The 12,784-nt window shown below is 48.1% G+C and overlaps 2 protein-coding genes across 2 annotated transcripts in view; both read left to right on the top strand.

The window, feature by feature from the left end:
- CLMP (CXADR like cell adhesion molecule) overlaps nucleotides 1-367 on the top strand; it is a gene marked incomplete at its 5' end in the record, with an annotated part of 32,999 nt that extends 32,632 nt beyond the window's left edge. The window contains 1 exon segment of the mRNA XM_080357829.1: nucleotides 54-367. Coding sequence (XP_080213955.1) covers nucleotides 54-348 — 295 coding nt within the window. The 3' untranslated portion in view covers nucleotides 349-367.
- A 5,990-nt stretch (nucleotides 368-6,357) lies between these two features.
- Nucleotides 6,358-11,294, top strand: HSPA8 (heat shock protein family A (Hsp70) member 8). The gene is made up of 9 exons (XM_080358079.1): nucleotides 6,358-6,495; nucleotides 7,122-7,331; nucleotides 7,835-8,040; nucleotides 8,140-8,292; nucleotides 8,395-8,950; nucleotides 9,239-9,441; nucleotides 9,746-9,944; nucleotides 10,076-10,308; nucleotides 10,806-11,294. The coding sequence occupies exons 2-9, from the start codon at nucleotides 7,127-7,129 to the stop codon at nucleotides 11,001-11,003; spliced, it is 1,953 nt and encodes a 650-aa protein (XP_080214205.1). The 5' UTR covers nucleotides 6,358-6,495; nucleotides 7,122-7,126; the 3' UTR covers nucleotides 11,004-11,294.
- Nucleotides 11,295-12,784: the final 1,490 nt, after the last annotated feature.

The raw sequence follows: 12,784 nt of genomic DNA, 5'->3' as shown, positions 1-12,784 counted from the left end.
TAAAGTGTTTCTGTTCTTGTGGTATTTGAGCTCTGTCATCTGTTTGATTGCAGAGAAGACGCAGAGGCACCCAAGGCCCATCTCGTCAAGCCCAGTTCATCTTCATCTGGTTCCAGGAGCTCACGCTCAGGTTCCTCCTCAACCAGGTCAACAGCCAACAGTGCCTCCCGCAGCCAACGGACTTTGTCAACGGAAGCTACTCCTCATCTAACTCCTCCCCAGTACGGCCAGAGGGAGACGGAGAGGAAAGAAATCGAGCCAAAGAAAGTCGACTACACTAACCTGATGAAAATGGGAGCGACGCTGGTCATGGTGCCTGCGCAAAGCCGAGCGTTCCAGACTGTGTGACTGCTCGTCTGGAGACTCCTGCAGTCCAGAAACACTTCACACACCACCAGCCACATAGGAATTGTTAGGTTAGTTAGCTTCTTGGTCAGCTTCATTTTAATCACTTGTGATTATTCACGCCACGAGAAGCCCTCCCACCCAACTCTTTCTTACATCTTCCAGCACTGAGGTTCTGATTCAGAATTATTTTTTTGAAGAAAGATACATTTGAGGGAAAAGGGAGCATTCTTTTTACATTATCTTTTTCGGATGTGGAACACTACAACAGTTAGGTGCTGTAAACATGAAATGAAGCCAAACCTCATGGTTTTAAAAAAGGGATCAACAGACATATAAAGACACATAATATTCCAGAGAGGTTTTGTGGGGAGAGAAAAGTCTCTTGCGCTGGTTCCAGAGAACTTTCTCACAGATACAGTGTCTTATCTGAAGATTCTGAGGCAGACTCTCTGCTGAGGATAGTCTGGTGCTCAACCTCAAAGGGAACTGACAAACACTTCATGTTTTCTGCGTTCAGTTTTCTCATGAAATACTTTTGGAGGCTGTAACTAAAGCAGAAATGCAAGGATCACTCAAAAAGGTCAAGAGTTGCAGTATTAAGGCATATACCTGAACTAACCTCTGCACTAAAGGACCCTTTATGTCAAGGAAATAGAGGTGCTTTAATTGCCAGAATACACTTAACGATGCACCCAGCGAGACACGGCCAGGAGCCTGACTCTGCTTTTATGGTCCACACTGCAAAGCCACAGTAACTCCCTTGGAGTTGTATCTGTGACAAATGAGCCTTAGTGTGACGAGAACTGGGCACTGAATCCAGCATGAAGGCAGGACCTCAAAAAGCGAGGGCCACTAATCTACCAAAAAGCCTGGACGAAGCATTTGGAAGATATCTTTGCTATCGCCAGGTTGTGAATTCACCAGTTTTGGGGTGAGCCGTGCTGTAGAAACCTTACGGAGAGCTCTTCCCAAGGCTGAACGAACAGCATTCTTGAGCTGACCTTCAGGCATCCAGGTAAGACTGCAGGACAGACTGACAGAGCACATAGTGAGGAAAATACATCAGGGACAGGTAAACAAGCACAATGCTACTTCCATTAGAAAATATTTGTGTGCAGTGTCCCATTCATACACCAAACACTGGGGCAGGTGCTATTCTTGAGGCTTAAACCTTAGCATGACCCTTAAAAAAACTGCAAGAATCATGCAAATATTTTTGGTGATTAAATTAGCCAGAATAAATGTTTCCAAGGAATATAAAGTCTTACGCTTAAAGGTGAAGAACAAAAGGAGATGATGGGAAATAGGGACAAGCTTCCCCTGGAGGCAGATGCTCGTGTAATTCTGTCGGATGTATTTTCCTCTGAAGGACTTGGCTCTGCACACAAACCCTGAGCTTGTAGGTTCTAGATTCCTGTATTCCTGGACTGATGATTTTCTATTAGAAAAATTAGGTGCTTTATTTCATTTGAGAGAGGGAGGGTTTTCTCCAATTTGTGGAATGAATCTACAGGAGAAGCGTCAGCACAGAAGAACCACAGATTTATAATTCTTTCACTCCAGGGCCTGTAATTATCTCCTTTTCTGTCTGAAACCCAGAACTGTAGCTGCTTTGCTTGAAGTCTTAGACATTTTGATCAAAGCCAAGCCCTGCTTGGGCTACTTCCTTATGGGAAGTAGTTTTGAAACTTGCCCTCTGCTATCTGAGAACTTCTCTTCCTAGTCGTAGTCACCCATTTTCATCACATGTACCAAAATTTCACTTGCTCTCTCTCTACGTAGCCACCCTTGGCAGGACAAAGCAGTGCCGTGTTCTGCAGAGGAGGCAGTCCCGGGTCACACATTTAAACAAAGAGGTGTTTGATGAGCTTCTGCCTTCGTGACAGCTCCTGGGGTTGGATACTGTGTCATTTTACCCAGACAGTTTCCCTGGATGCTCCAGAGGCACATTTCCTGGAATGCTTTGGTGGATTTGGTGGTGGCTGTCGCAGCAGCAGCTCTAAGTGTCTGTGATTCCTCTGCAGTTGCTCTTTTCCTGGAGCCTGAAGGCTCAGGCATTCCAAAGCACTTACAAGGTACTCCAGAGCTGGGAAAGTCCCCAAGAGCATGAGCAGAACTGCTGAGGCTTCTGTGCTTGCTCCTTGTGCTTAATGTTACCCGTGTTGCAGCTGAGGATAGTTATTCTATGCATATAAAAGCAGGAGTGCTTTTCTCAGTAAAGAATATGCTCCTGAGCAACGAGAAGCTTATTACCACAAAATTAAGGGTAACAATCAGACAGCTGAGCTGGCTACAGCCCGAATACAAAGTACTGTAGGTTGGCTTTGAGTCACAGGTCGGAGTTGCAATTAGCAGAGAGGAAGGAGGATGCTCTGTCTGCAGGCTGGAGGCCGCTTGCTGCCGGCGAGGAGAATCCTCCACCCTGCTCCTGATTGCATAGGACGGGTTATGGACCTCGGGGAAAAGAAGTTATTTGGAAGCAACTGCTGAAGCCTGTCGTGCGTGTGATCGTTCCCGGCTGTTCCCAGCCCCGTGGGAAGCAGGAGGTACGTGTGCCCACCGTCCGGGTGCGTACAGAGCGCCCGTGTACAAACCGTCTCAGAAAAAGGCACAGAATGAAGATGCAATGGTGAGCGGGCACCGTGGCCATTTAAAATCATCAAGTCTGAAACGCCGCGGTGCTTTTCAGGCCACACTTCAGTGATCTCACGGGTGAAGACAAAGTCAGTTCTGCACTTCAGCCGCTACCGTGAAGCCCAAAGGGAAAAAGTTCATTACTCAAAGGAAATACGAGACAGAGATCATGTCCAGGGTATTCTATTTTCAAAGGGACGTTTGCTAAGCTCCGGATGATACTATCAGGAGTTGCAAAAGGGAAGCAAATGATACATAAGCCAAACTCTATTTTGTAAAATAGTGTATTTGAAGCATTTACTGTCATATAACAGTTACTACTAGCGTGATTAAATGCATACAATGTTAGGTAGCTTGCTTTTGTTTCTCAGCAGCTAAACTAAGCTTACATCTCTTCTACCTGCTATAATTGGTGTACTTGTACTGTGTCTGAACAACTCAGAGGAAAGCAAATATTTATTATTGATTCCTTTGAATCAATGATTTCATAATTTTTTTTGGTTGGTTGTTTTATAAATAAATGTGCTGCAGCTGAAGTGCTGCAGCTCAACTCAACTTGTACTGATGCTCCATCTTCTGTGGTACCATGTGTTACACGCAGTCAAGCCGAGGAAAAAAGTACAGCATCAAAAATACCATTTTTCAGCTAACTAGGACTATGTGCATCTTTGCGTGGAAGACGTGGGGAAGCTGGTCTTTTTCCTGGGTATTTTTTCAGTCTTACTTATGAGACATGGTATGAAATACGTGCAGCCGTGGGTGTATTGAAGCAAATAGTGTTTTGACTTCCATGCAGCTATTTCACCTGAGATATTTTGGCTGAGGATGCGGATGCTTCCGGCTAATGCGGTAAATAGTGCGAGCGCAGACACAGCACAGACACAAACGCTTGGTGACAGTGTCCTCCCACTCCCACATCTGCGACCTTCCTTTCGGTTCATCTCCTGAGCTGTGCGAGGCCAACGAAACCCTGAACAACTCCGGACCTTTGCCATCTTTTCCACAGATAAACATTTGGAACCAGCCAACAGGAATCTCCAGTCATGTAGGTGGAATTTAGGGTAACTAAGATAACTGTGGTTGATTTCTCAGCCTTCTTTCCCCGGGGGTGTTTTGCGCAGAGATCTCCTGACATCAGCAATCTTCCTTATCCAATCTGGGAGTAAAAAGTGCAACGTGATTACGCAGTATTTAAAACAAAACACAGTGGTCTCATAGGTGTGTCCCGTCTATCCGTGATTCATGAGGAAACGCTGTTAGTGGCTCCCTCCTGGGTTGATGCCACCCAAAATCTGATTAAGCCATACACGTTTTGAGAGGGGTTGTGCAATTGCATATTTTTGTACAGTATCAGGAATCTTGGGTTATTTTTAACCTGGATCGGCTCATACGCTAAAGGGGGAGGACACGGTGGGAAAGGGAAGGGACTGCTTTTGTCATTTTTAAACTTTAACTGGGCCGTACAGATGCAAACGTTGTACAAATAACCAATGCTGCTGTTGTGAATAGGAAGGGTGTCTGATAATCTCCACTCTCTTCCCAATACTGTTTTAAATGCTTAAAGCAAAAGCAGCGCTTGATCTCAACGTACTAAATTAGCTTAAAAAAAATATTGGAATTAATAATTGACAAAAACTACACAGAATACTTGCCAGAGTCCAGCAAGCTGAGCCTTAATTTTTCTGATATACAGTAAATGAGCTACTTTTGTATGTTAACAGCCTCTAATTGCCAATTCAATGAGTCATTTGCCAAACTGCCCTCCTCCCTGCACTGACTCACTGCTGTTGAGGCTGCCTTCACTTGCTATCAGTCTGCGCAGAGTACGGTTGCACATCTAAATGTCACTATTTAATCTGAAGGTGCAGGTAGTGCTATTCTTAGCTCTTACTGAAATTCTGCCCACGACTTAAAAAGAAAAAGGCAAAGAGTTGAGCGCTCCAGTAGCCTGACAGGTAATGGGGTGATGGTTCCTATTGACAACCTTATCTTAAAGGCACAAGGTAGTGACAGCTAATGCTCAAAGAAACGGAGCCGCTTTCGTTTTCCTGCTGCTCCTCCTAACCTTATACACCCAGGTTCCAACTCCACACTGCGCCTTTTGCCCCCATCCAAAGGTCCCGAGTCAGATTCCAGCCCATAGAGCAAGAACTGGAGGCACAAAGTGTTGCTTGACACGAATGACTTCACGTCTGCCCCAGGAGCCGGGTTAGGACCGGGGTTTTGTGTCGCCCTCGTCTTAGCGACTCCCTCTGACTTTTTATGCTTTTTGCCATGTAAATAAACAGTTGGTGCAATTCCCAGCCCTCCTGCCTCACTGATTGGTGACCTATGATCAGTTTGCAGCCCAAAGTGCCCAGACCGGCCCAACGTTTGTGGTCGTCCATCCGCTCCTTGATCAGCAAGGACGCTGAGCAGCCTCCGCTCCCTTTGCACCCAAGTAACTGTGGCTGGGAGCAGCGCTGACGTGCGGAGGGTGACATGTGCCCCGCGGTTTGGTTTGGTGCGTTGGTGCTGATTATGGAAGGGAAAAGCTGGGGGTGCTGTGGGGGCTGGATTCACAGAACATTGCCACATTAAACAGAACAGGGTTAGAGCAGCAGCATGCTGCTCAGAGAGATTATTGTGCTGAGCGAGATTCGCTGCAGCAGATGCTGTGGGAGGCCTTTGGGAAGCGTTGGGCAAGGAGCATGAAGATGAGAACTCGGCCATTCCTCCGGGGTGCACAGCGATCTGGCAGGGCTCTGCCCCAGGGCCGGCCTCCCGCACCTCCAGCTGCCGCGTGGGAAACCGGAACGCTCTTTTAAGCCGGGCCTGCCGTTAATTCGGGGACGAGAGGCCGGCCGGGTCCCGCACACAGCCCTGGGTCCGGGTCCCGCACACAGCCCTGGGTCCCGGCCCCGCATGGCGCCGCCATTTGTGCCCCCCCCCCCGGTTCCCCTTTCCCGCAGCCCGCCACCCTCTATGCAAATGAACCCAAACCCCGCCGTCTGATTGGTCAATCTTACCCCAAGGCGCCTTCCCCCTAGCGCGCGAAATATGCAAACGAGCCTCCAGCGCCGCGTTGCGATTGGCTCCTGGAGCTATTTGACTGTCCCCGCCCTCTCGTTAAGCCTACCATAGTCTGTGTCGTCACCGGCATGCCGCCGTTGGAGGGCTCTGATTGGCTCCCGCGCACACGAAGCTCCGCCCCCTGTCCGTTGCGGAGCCGTGGGTGTTTGTGGGGGGAGCGAGGAAAGCGCATGAAAGTTCGAGAATACCGGCCGGCCGGCGGGCACGCCCCCTTCCTGTGCGCGTCACGGCGGGCGGGGCTTCCGGCCGGCGCCCATTGGCTGGAAGGGCGGCGGAGCGTGCGAGCGGATTGGCTAGAACGGCGGGAGGGGGCGGGCGCTTCTGGAAGGTTCTGAGAGGCTATATAAAGGCTGCGGGGCGGGCGCGGAGCCGTCTCATTGAGCGGTACCTGCTGCGGAGCTGCTTCCCGTGTGCACGTCCCGGCTTGTCCGCGCCGCCCAGGTAACGGGCCTGGGGACGGGGTGGCCATCGGGGGGGCGGGGGGGGCTGGGCTGCCGCATTGCGGGGTCGGGCAGGATGGGAGGTGGGAGCGCTCTTGGGCTTTTCCCTTCCCCTGCGCTGGTTCTGCTGCTTTTTCGCTTAAGTCCGACCTAACGGCGGTTCTTTTTTCGCTCCCTTGTGCTCCTGAAGTGGGGGGGGAGGCAGGAGGCCGAGCTCCCGTGTCCCCCCCGCGCCGGGCACGCCCGGGGGGTGCGTGGGAGGTGGAGCCGCGTCCGTGGGGAGCCGGGCGTGCTGGGGCTTGTAGTTTGAAGGCGGGGGAGCAGCGGGTCGGCCGGGGACGCTGCGTCCCGGCGGGTGCAGGGGGGGCCAGTGTCGCAGCGGGGCTGGGGCCGTGCCAGGACACATGGACTCCATGTCCCGGCGGCCATTTGTTCTCCTGTCATGTGATGCGGGCGGGGCGGAGCTTGGGGGGAGGCGGGGCCGCGGGCCACGTGACGTGTCACGTTATCGGTCCCGTTGGGAGCCACGTGGTGGCTTTAAACCCATTGATCTAAAGAGCAGTTGATTGTAAACCAATCACACATCTTACGTTTTATTTTACACACGTTTATGGTTTTTTTCCTCAGACAAGATGTCGAAGGGACCAGCTGTCGGAATTGATCTCGGCACCACCTATTCCTGTGTCGGCGTGTTCCAGCACGGGAAGGTGGAAATCATTGCCAATGACCAGGGCAACCGGACCACCCCCAGCTACGTCGCCTTCACGGACACAGAGAGATTGATTGGTGATGCTGCCAAGAACCAAGTGGCCATGAATCCAACCAATACAGTTTTCGGTAAGAATGCGAGATTGGTGTACTTAACATACAGAGAACTAGCACGGTAGTGGTAGCATTCCTTGCTTATAAGAATAAGTGGCCAATAGCACAATTAGTGTTTTTTCTTTGAAATTAAAACCTCGTAATTTGTTATTAATCTAAATAATGCAAGCGCATTACTAATAGTTAAGCTCTTATTATATACTGGGGAATTATATGCCCTACAGGTACAGACCTGTCTTGCTGCAGGTTCTTGGCATTTAGTGTTAAGTGGCCTTGACTAAGCGTCTTGTACTTAGTCCTAGTCTTACTGTGGTTTATGGTACAGCGGCTGTAGCCTTGCTGTGGTGGCTGCGAGGTGATTCTGATCCGTTTGTGCGTATCTGAGAGAAAAAAGCATCACTACATGCAGCAAGATCTTGACGCGGTAGTGATAGTTACACGTTATTGCTTTTTAGGAACAACATCATGTTACTTATTATGAGGAAACATACGTGATGTGGCCAACTGTTGTTTTCCAGATGCAAAGCGGTTGATCGGGCGTAGGTTTGACGATTCTGTTGTCCAGTCTGACATGAAGCACTGGCCTTTCACCGTGGTGAACGATGCTGGCAGACCCAAGGTCCAGGTGGAGTACAAAGGCGAGACAAAGAGCTTCTACCCGGAAGAAATTTCTTCCATGGTTTTAACCAAAATGAAGGAAATCGCAGAAGCATACCTTGGGAAGGTGAGGTTTAGGTTTTCAGTCAAATACAAAGAACAATTTCTTTGTGTGTGAGTACATAACATACATAACTCACCATTTCGTTTGCTTTTTTCTTTGTAGACTGTTACTAATGCTGTAGTGACTGTACCAGCCTATTTCAATGACTCTCAGCGTCAGGCTACAAAAGATGCTGGAACCATTGCTGGGCTCAATGTTCTGCGAATTATCAACGAGCCGACAGCTGCTGCCATTGCCTATGGTCTGGACAAAAAGGTATGTTATGGAGTGACTACTGTGTCTGACGTCAAACCAGTCAACCTGCTGAACTAGCAGTAGAAAACAAATTGCATTATAAAAACTGATCTTTTCTTCCAGGTTGGTGCTGAAAGGAACGTTCTTATTTTTGACCTTGGAGGCGGCACCTTTGATGTGTCTATTCTGACGATTGAAGATGGCATCTTTGAGGTGAAATCCACCGCAGGTGACACTCACTTGGGTGGAGAAGACTTTGACAACCGCATGGTCAACCACTTCATCGCTGAGTTCAAGCGCAAGCACAAGAAAGACATCACTGAGAACAAGAGAGCTGTTCGTCGCCTGCGCACCGCATGTGAGCGTGCCAAGCGTACTCTGTCCTCCAGCACGCAGGCCAGCATTGAAATTGATTCTCTCTATGAGGGGATCGACTTCTACACCTCCATTACCAGAGCTCGCTTTGAAGAGCTGAACGCCGACCTGTTCCGCGGCACCCTGGACCCTGTGGAGAAGGCCCTGCGGGATGCCAAGCTCGACAAGTCGCAGATCCACGACATCGTGCTGGTTGGTGGGTCTACTCGTATCCCAAAGATCCAGAAGCTTCTGCAGGATTTCTTCAATGGCAAAGAGCTGAACAAGAGCATTAATCCTGATGAAGCTGTGGCTTATGGTGCAGGTAAGGACAAAAATTCACATCACTGCATGTTAGGGCTGAAGTTTCAGCAGTGCTGGTGTAGGCAGGCACTGCATTATCTACCTGGATCACTAAAGCCTTTCCAAGCTCTAAGCACTTTCCTCTGACTTGCAATGATGAATCAGGTTCCAAAGCCATTCGTAGTTTCCACCAGAAGTTACTGATGATGGCCAAAACCTTCCTTGGATGTCTGAGCGAGCATCAGTTTCACTGTAGCATGATTCCGTGTATTTGTTGCAGGGATTTTAATGTGTTTTTCTCCTCCTCCAGCTGTTCAGGCCGCTATTCTGTCTGGAGACAAGTCTGAAAACGTGCAGGATCTGCTGCTGTTGGATGTGACTCCCCTGTCTCTTGGTATTGAGACTGCTGGAGGTGTCATGACAGTCCTGATCAAGCGGAACACCACCATCCCCACCAAGCAGACCCAGACGTTCACCACGTACTCTGACAACCAGCCTGGTGTGCTGATCCAGGTGGGTGGGCAGCACTGCGTGAACTGATAATGCACTCACATAATCATATCACCCTGTCAGTGCTTCCAGCGATAGTTGAAATGAATCTCTTAGGTCAGAGATGATGCTTCTAAATGCCTGGTTGCTGTGATGAAAGTGTTTCCAAAGCCATTCGTAGTTTCCACCAGAAGTCGAAAGACTTGTGTTGGTCCAAGTACCTTCCTTGGATGTCTGAGCGACCATGTCACTTCAGAACAAACAAGACATTATAATTTAATAGTGTGTGGTCAGACTTATTACTTAATTAGCTATTTTTTCTCTCTAGGTCTATGAAGGAGAACGTGCTATGACTAAGGACAACAACTTGCTGGGCAAGTTTGAGCTGACGGGTATTCCCCCTGCCCCCAGAGGTGTACCTCAGATTGAAGTAACCTTCGATATCGATGCCAACGGCATCCTCAATGTGTCTGCTGTGGATAAGAGCACTGGCAAGGAGAACAAGATCACAATTACAAATGACAAGGGTAAGGATCCCATGGTTTTGAGGGTGGGTGGGAGACTGGTTACCTGATCAAATGTGGGAGGTCATAATTGATTCCCCACTAAAAATGATGAGAAACAAAAGAGTGACCTGAAATGCTGCTGTTTCCTGCAGGCCGGCTGAGCAAGGAAGACATTGAGCGGATGGTACAGGAGGCAGAGAAATACAAAGCAGAAGATGAGAAGCAGCGTGATAAAGTGTCTTCTAAGAACTCCCTGGAGTCCTACGCATTCAACATGAAAGCGACTGTTGAAGATGAGAAGCTCCAGGGCAAGATCTCTGATGAGGACAAGCAGAAAATCCTGGACAAATGCAATGAAATCATCAACTGGCTGGACAAGAATCAGGTACGTCAGTGTTCCATGTTTGGTGTTTCCTTCTAGTGTCTGAGCTCCAAAGAAAACTCCAGAGGATGGAGGAAAACTACTGGTTGCTGTGATGAAAGTGTTTCCAAAGCCATTCGTAGTTTCCACCAGAAGTCGAAAGACTTGTGTTGGTCCAAGTACCTTCCTTGGATGTCTGAGCGACCACAGCTTGCAAGCGTATAGCTTTTTGATGCCTCCTAATGGAAGCAGGCTAAGCTTGCAAGTATGATCTTAACTTAATCTTCCAGGAGCAGTGTATGCTCCACGAGTGATTGGAGTCCTAAATCAGGAGGTTGGTGGGGCTTAAATTGAAGGACCCAAGCCTGTAGGCACATCTTGGTCTATTGTGCCAGATAAAAACTATAAGCGAGCTGCTGTAAAAACAGATGTTAACACTAAGACTCTGTAAGTTAACTTTTGGGTTGTGTCCGCTTACTGAGAGCAGCAGATACTGAGATGTTGTTGTTTCTGTGTTTCAGACGGCTGAGAAGGAGGAGTTTGAGCACCAGCAGAAGGAGCTGGAGAAGGTGTGCAACCCCATCATCACCAAGCTGTACCAGAGCGCTGGAGGGATGCCTGGGGGGATGCCCGGCGGCATGCCCGGCGGCTTCCCTGGTGGTGGAGCTCCTCCCTCTGGGGGCGCTTCTTCTGGACCAACCATCGAGGAGGTGGATTAAAGCTGGGGGCAGCGCATTCCACTAGCAGTTGGTGTTGGAGGACCCCTAGGTGGGGTTAGATTGAAGGACCCAAACCTGTAGGCACATCTGGGTATATTCTGCCAGATTAAAACTCCATAACTGAGCTGCTGTAAGGATAAATAAAGAAAACAAAACATTTTCTGGGCATTTTAAATACTTGAACATGTGCACAGGAGGGGAGATGAATATCATTGCACTTTACAGTACTGTAAAAAAGTGGAAATGCAATTCATGTCCTGAGGAATAAAAACTATTTAATGGGCATCACAATGTTTCTGTGTTCACTTCTTTATATGTACTGAACAGTGAAAAATGAAGTGAAAATCTGGTAAGGAAAGATATCCTAGTGGAGTACGATCTTGCCAGATGCACTAACACAGGCTCCAGCTATAGGAACCTCACAGGCCATTTCTGGTTATGAAACTGCTTCCCATAAAGTAATAAACTAAAGATAATAGGTGTGTTAAGCCTTGTTTTGGAGGTCAAGGCTGTTAGGAGCACATTAACATAGGCTGAGCTTTGCTTTCAGTCCAAGATCATAGAGCTGCACACTCCAGAAAAATACTCAGAGTTAACATGAATCAACAGTAAAGAATGTATTTCAACCACAAAAATGCCAAGTGGACAATTGACTGCTTTGGGCCTTAGAGTGTTAATTGGCTCAAGGATCCCCTGCTTTGGGACAGGTAAGTTCAGAAGTGGTTCTTCATTTTAAAAAATTGCAGGGTGGGCAGCAGGCTTTGGGTACCACCTTCCACAATAATATTTTGCTTATCTATAGTATTTTATTAAGTATTTGTATATAGGTGAGGTGTTACACACAGCAGCAGTGCTACTCAGTGAAACCTGCCACAACAGAGGAGCAGTTTCCATTAAGTTGTGTGACTCGAGGCCATAAAGCTCATCACAACTCTATTGCTTATTGTTTGGAGATGGGTTAGTCAGAATAAGCCACAATTCAGTACTGATGATTTATCTAAGTGCTTCATGTGTTACAACACTGTTCTGTCTTCACAGAGTCACTTCTTTCTCAATATTGGAGAAGACTGGAGAGGTTTTCTAACTTTATTTTAGCAGCAGTGCTTAACCAAAGGGAAAAACCAATTCTCTGACAGTTTATGGCTCATTTTGCTGCCTCTGAAGTGCCAGTCCCCTGCGTTTCAGCTGCTGAAACACCAACAGGGAGTCTTTAAACTTTGCAATTCATCCCAACAAAGTCCTCCAGTTCACACACAGGTATTGTGGGTCATTTTTGGGGTGAGCGGGGTGGTAAAGGGGAGGTGGCCTGTGCCACTGATGTCTTGATTCTTAAAAATTCTGGCATTGTTCAGACTTAATGGAGATAACAGGACGAAAATGAGAAGCTCAAGGTTTTAGTGACCAACGTGAGATTCGGGTCATTCCGAGGGGCCGCCTGCAATTCCGGACTTTGGCCACAGGAGGGCAGCACAGACCGTGAAATGGCACAGGGGGAACTTTGCTTTGCGTTTCTCTCCCCAGTTTCGAATTAAATGCCAAAATAATAGTTTATGGCATATAATGTCATCCTTAGCCACATCCCCCATTAATAATATATAGTTCCTCTATGGCTGTCAGTGTCACTAAATGAAAATGGGCTTGGAAAGTGGTGTTTTAGAAGCAGAAGCTTAAGGCAGCGCAGTTTATACAGGAGGGCATTGCAGGGGCTGTCAGAGCTGTGATTTGAGTTTTCCAGCCTTGTCAGGTTAATTAATGGGATTTTACATTGTGAATTACAAGAA

The sequence above is a fragment of the Nesoenas mayeri genome (assembly GCF_963082525.1).
Source record: "Nesoenas mayeri genome assembly, chromosome: 22".
NCBI classification, from domain to species: Eukaryota; Metazoa; Chordata; class Aves; order Columbiformes; family Columbidae; genus Nesoenas; species Nesoenas mayeri.
This window is presented reverse-complemented; position numbering and strand designations above follow the sequence as displayed.

Bases quoted from the DNA above. Each gene is read 5' to 3' on its own strand.
- HSPA8 (XM_080358079.1), top strand. From the start codon at position 7,127: ATGTCGAAGGGACCAGCTGTCGGAATTGATCTCGGCACCACCTATTCC. The intron at 8,041-8,139 runs GTGAGGTTTAGG...TTTTCTTTGTAG, and splicing joins CAGAAGCATACCTTGGGAAG to ACTGTTACTAATGCTGTAGT. The intron at 8,951-9,238 runs GTAAGGACAAAA...CTCCTCCTCCAG, and splicing joins AGCTGTGGCTTATGGTGCAG to CTGTTCAGGCCGCTATTCTG.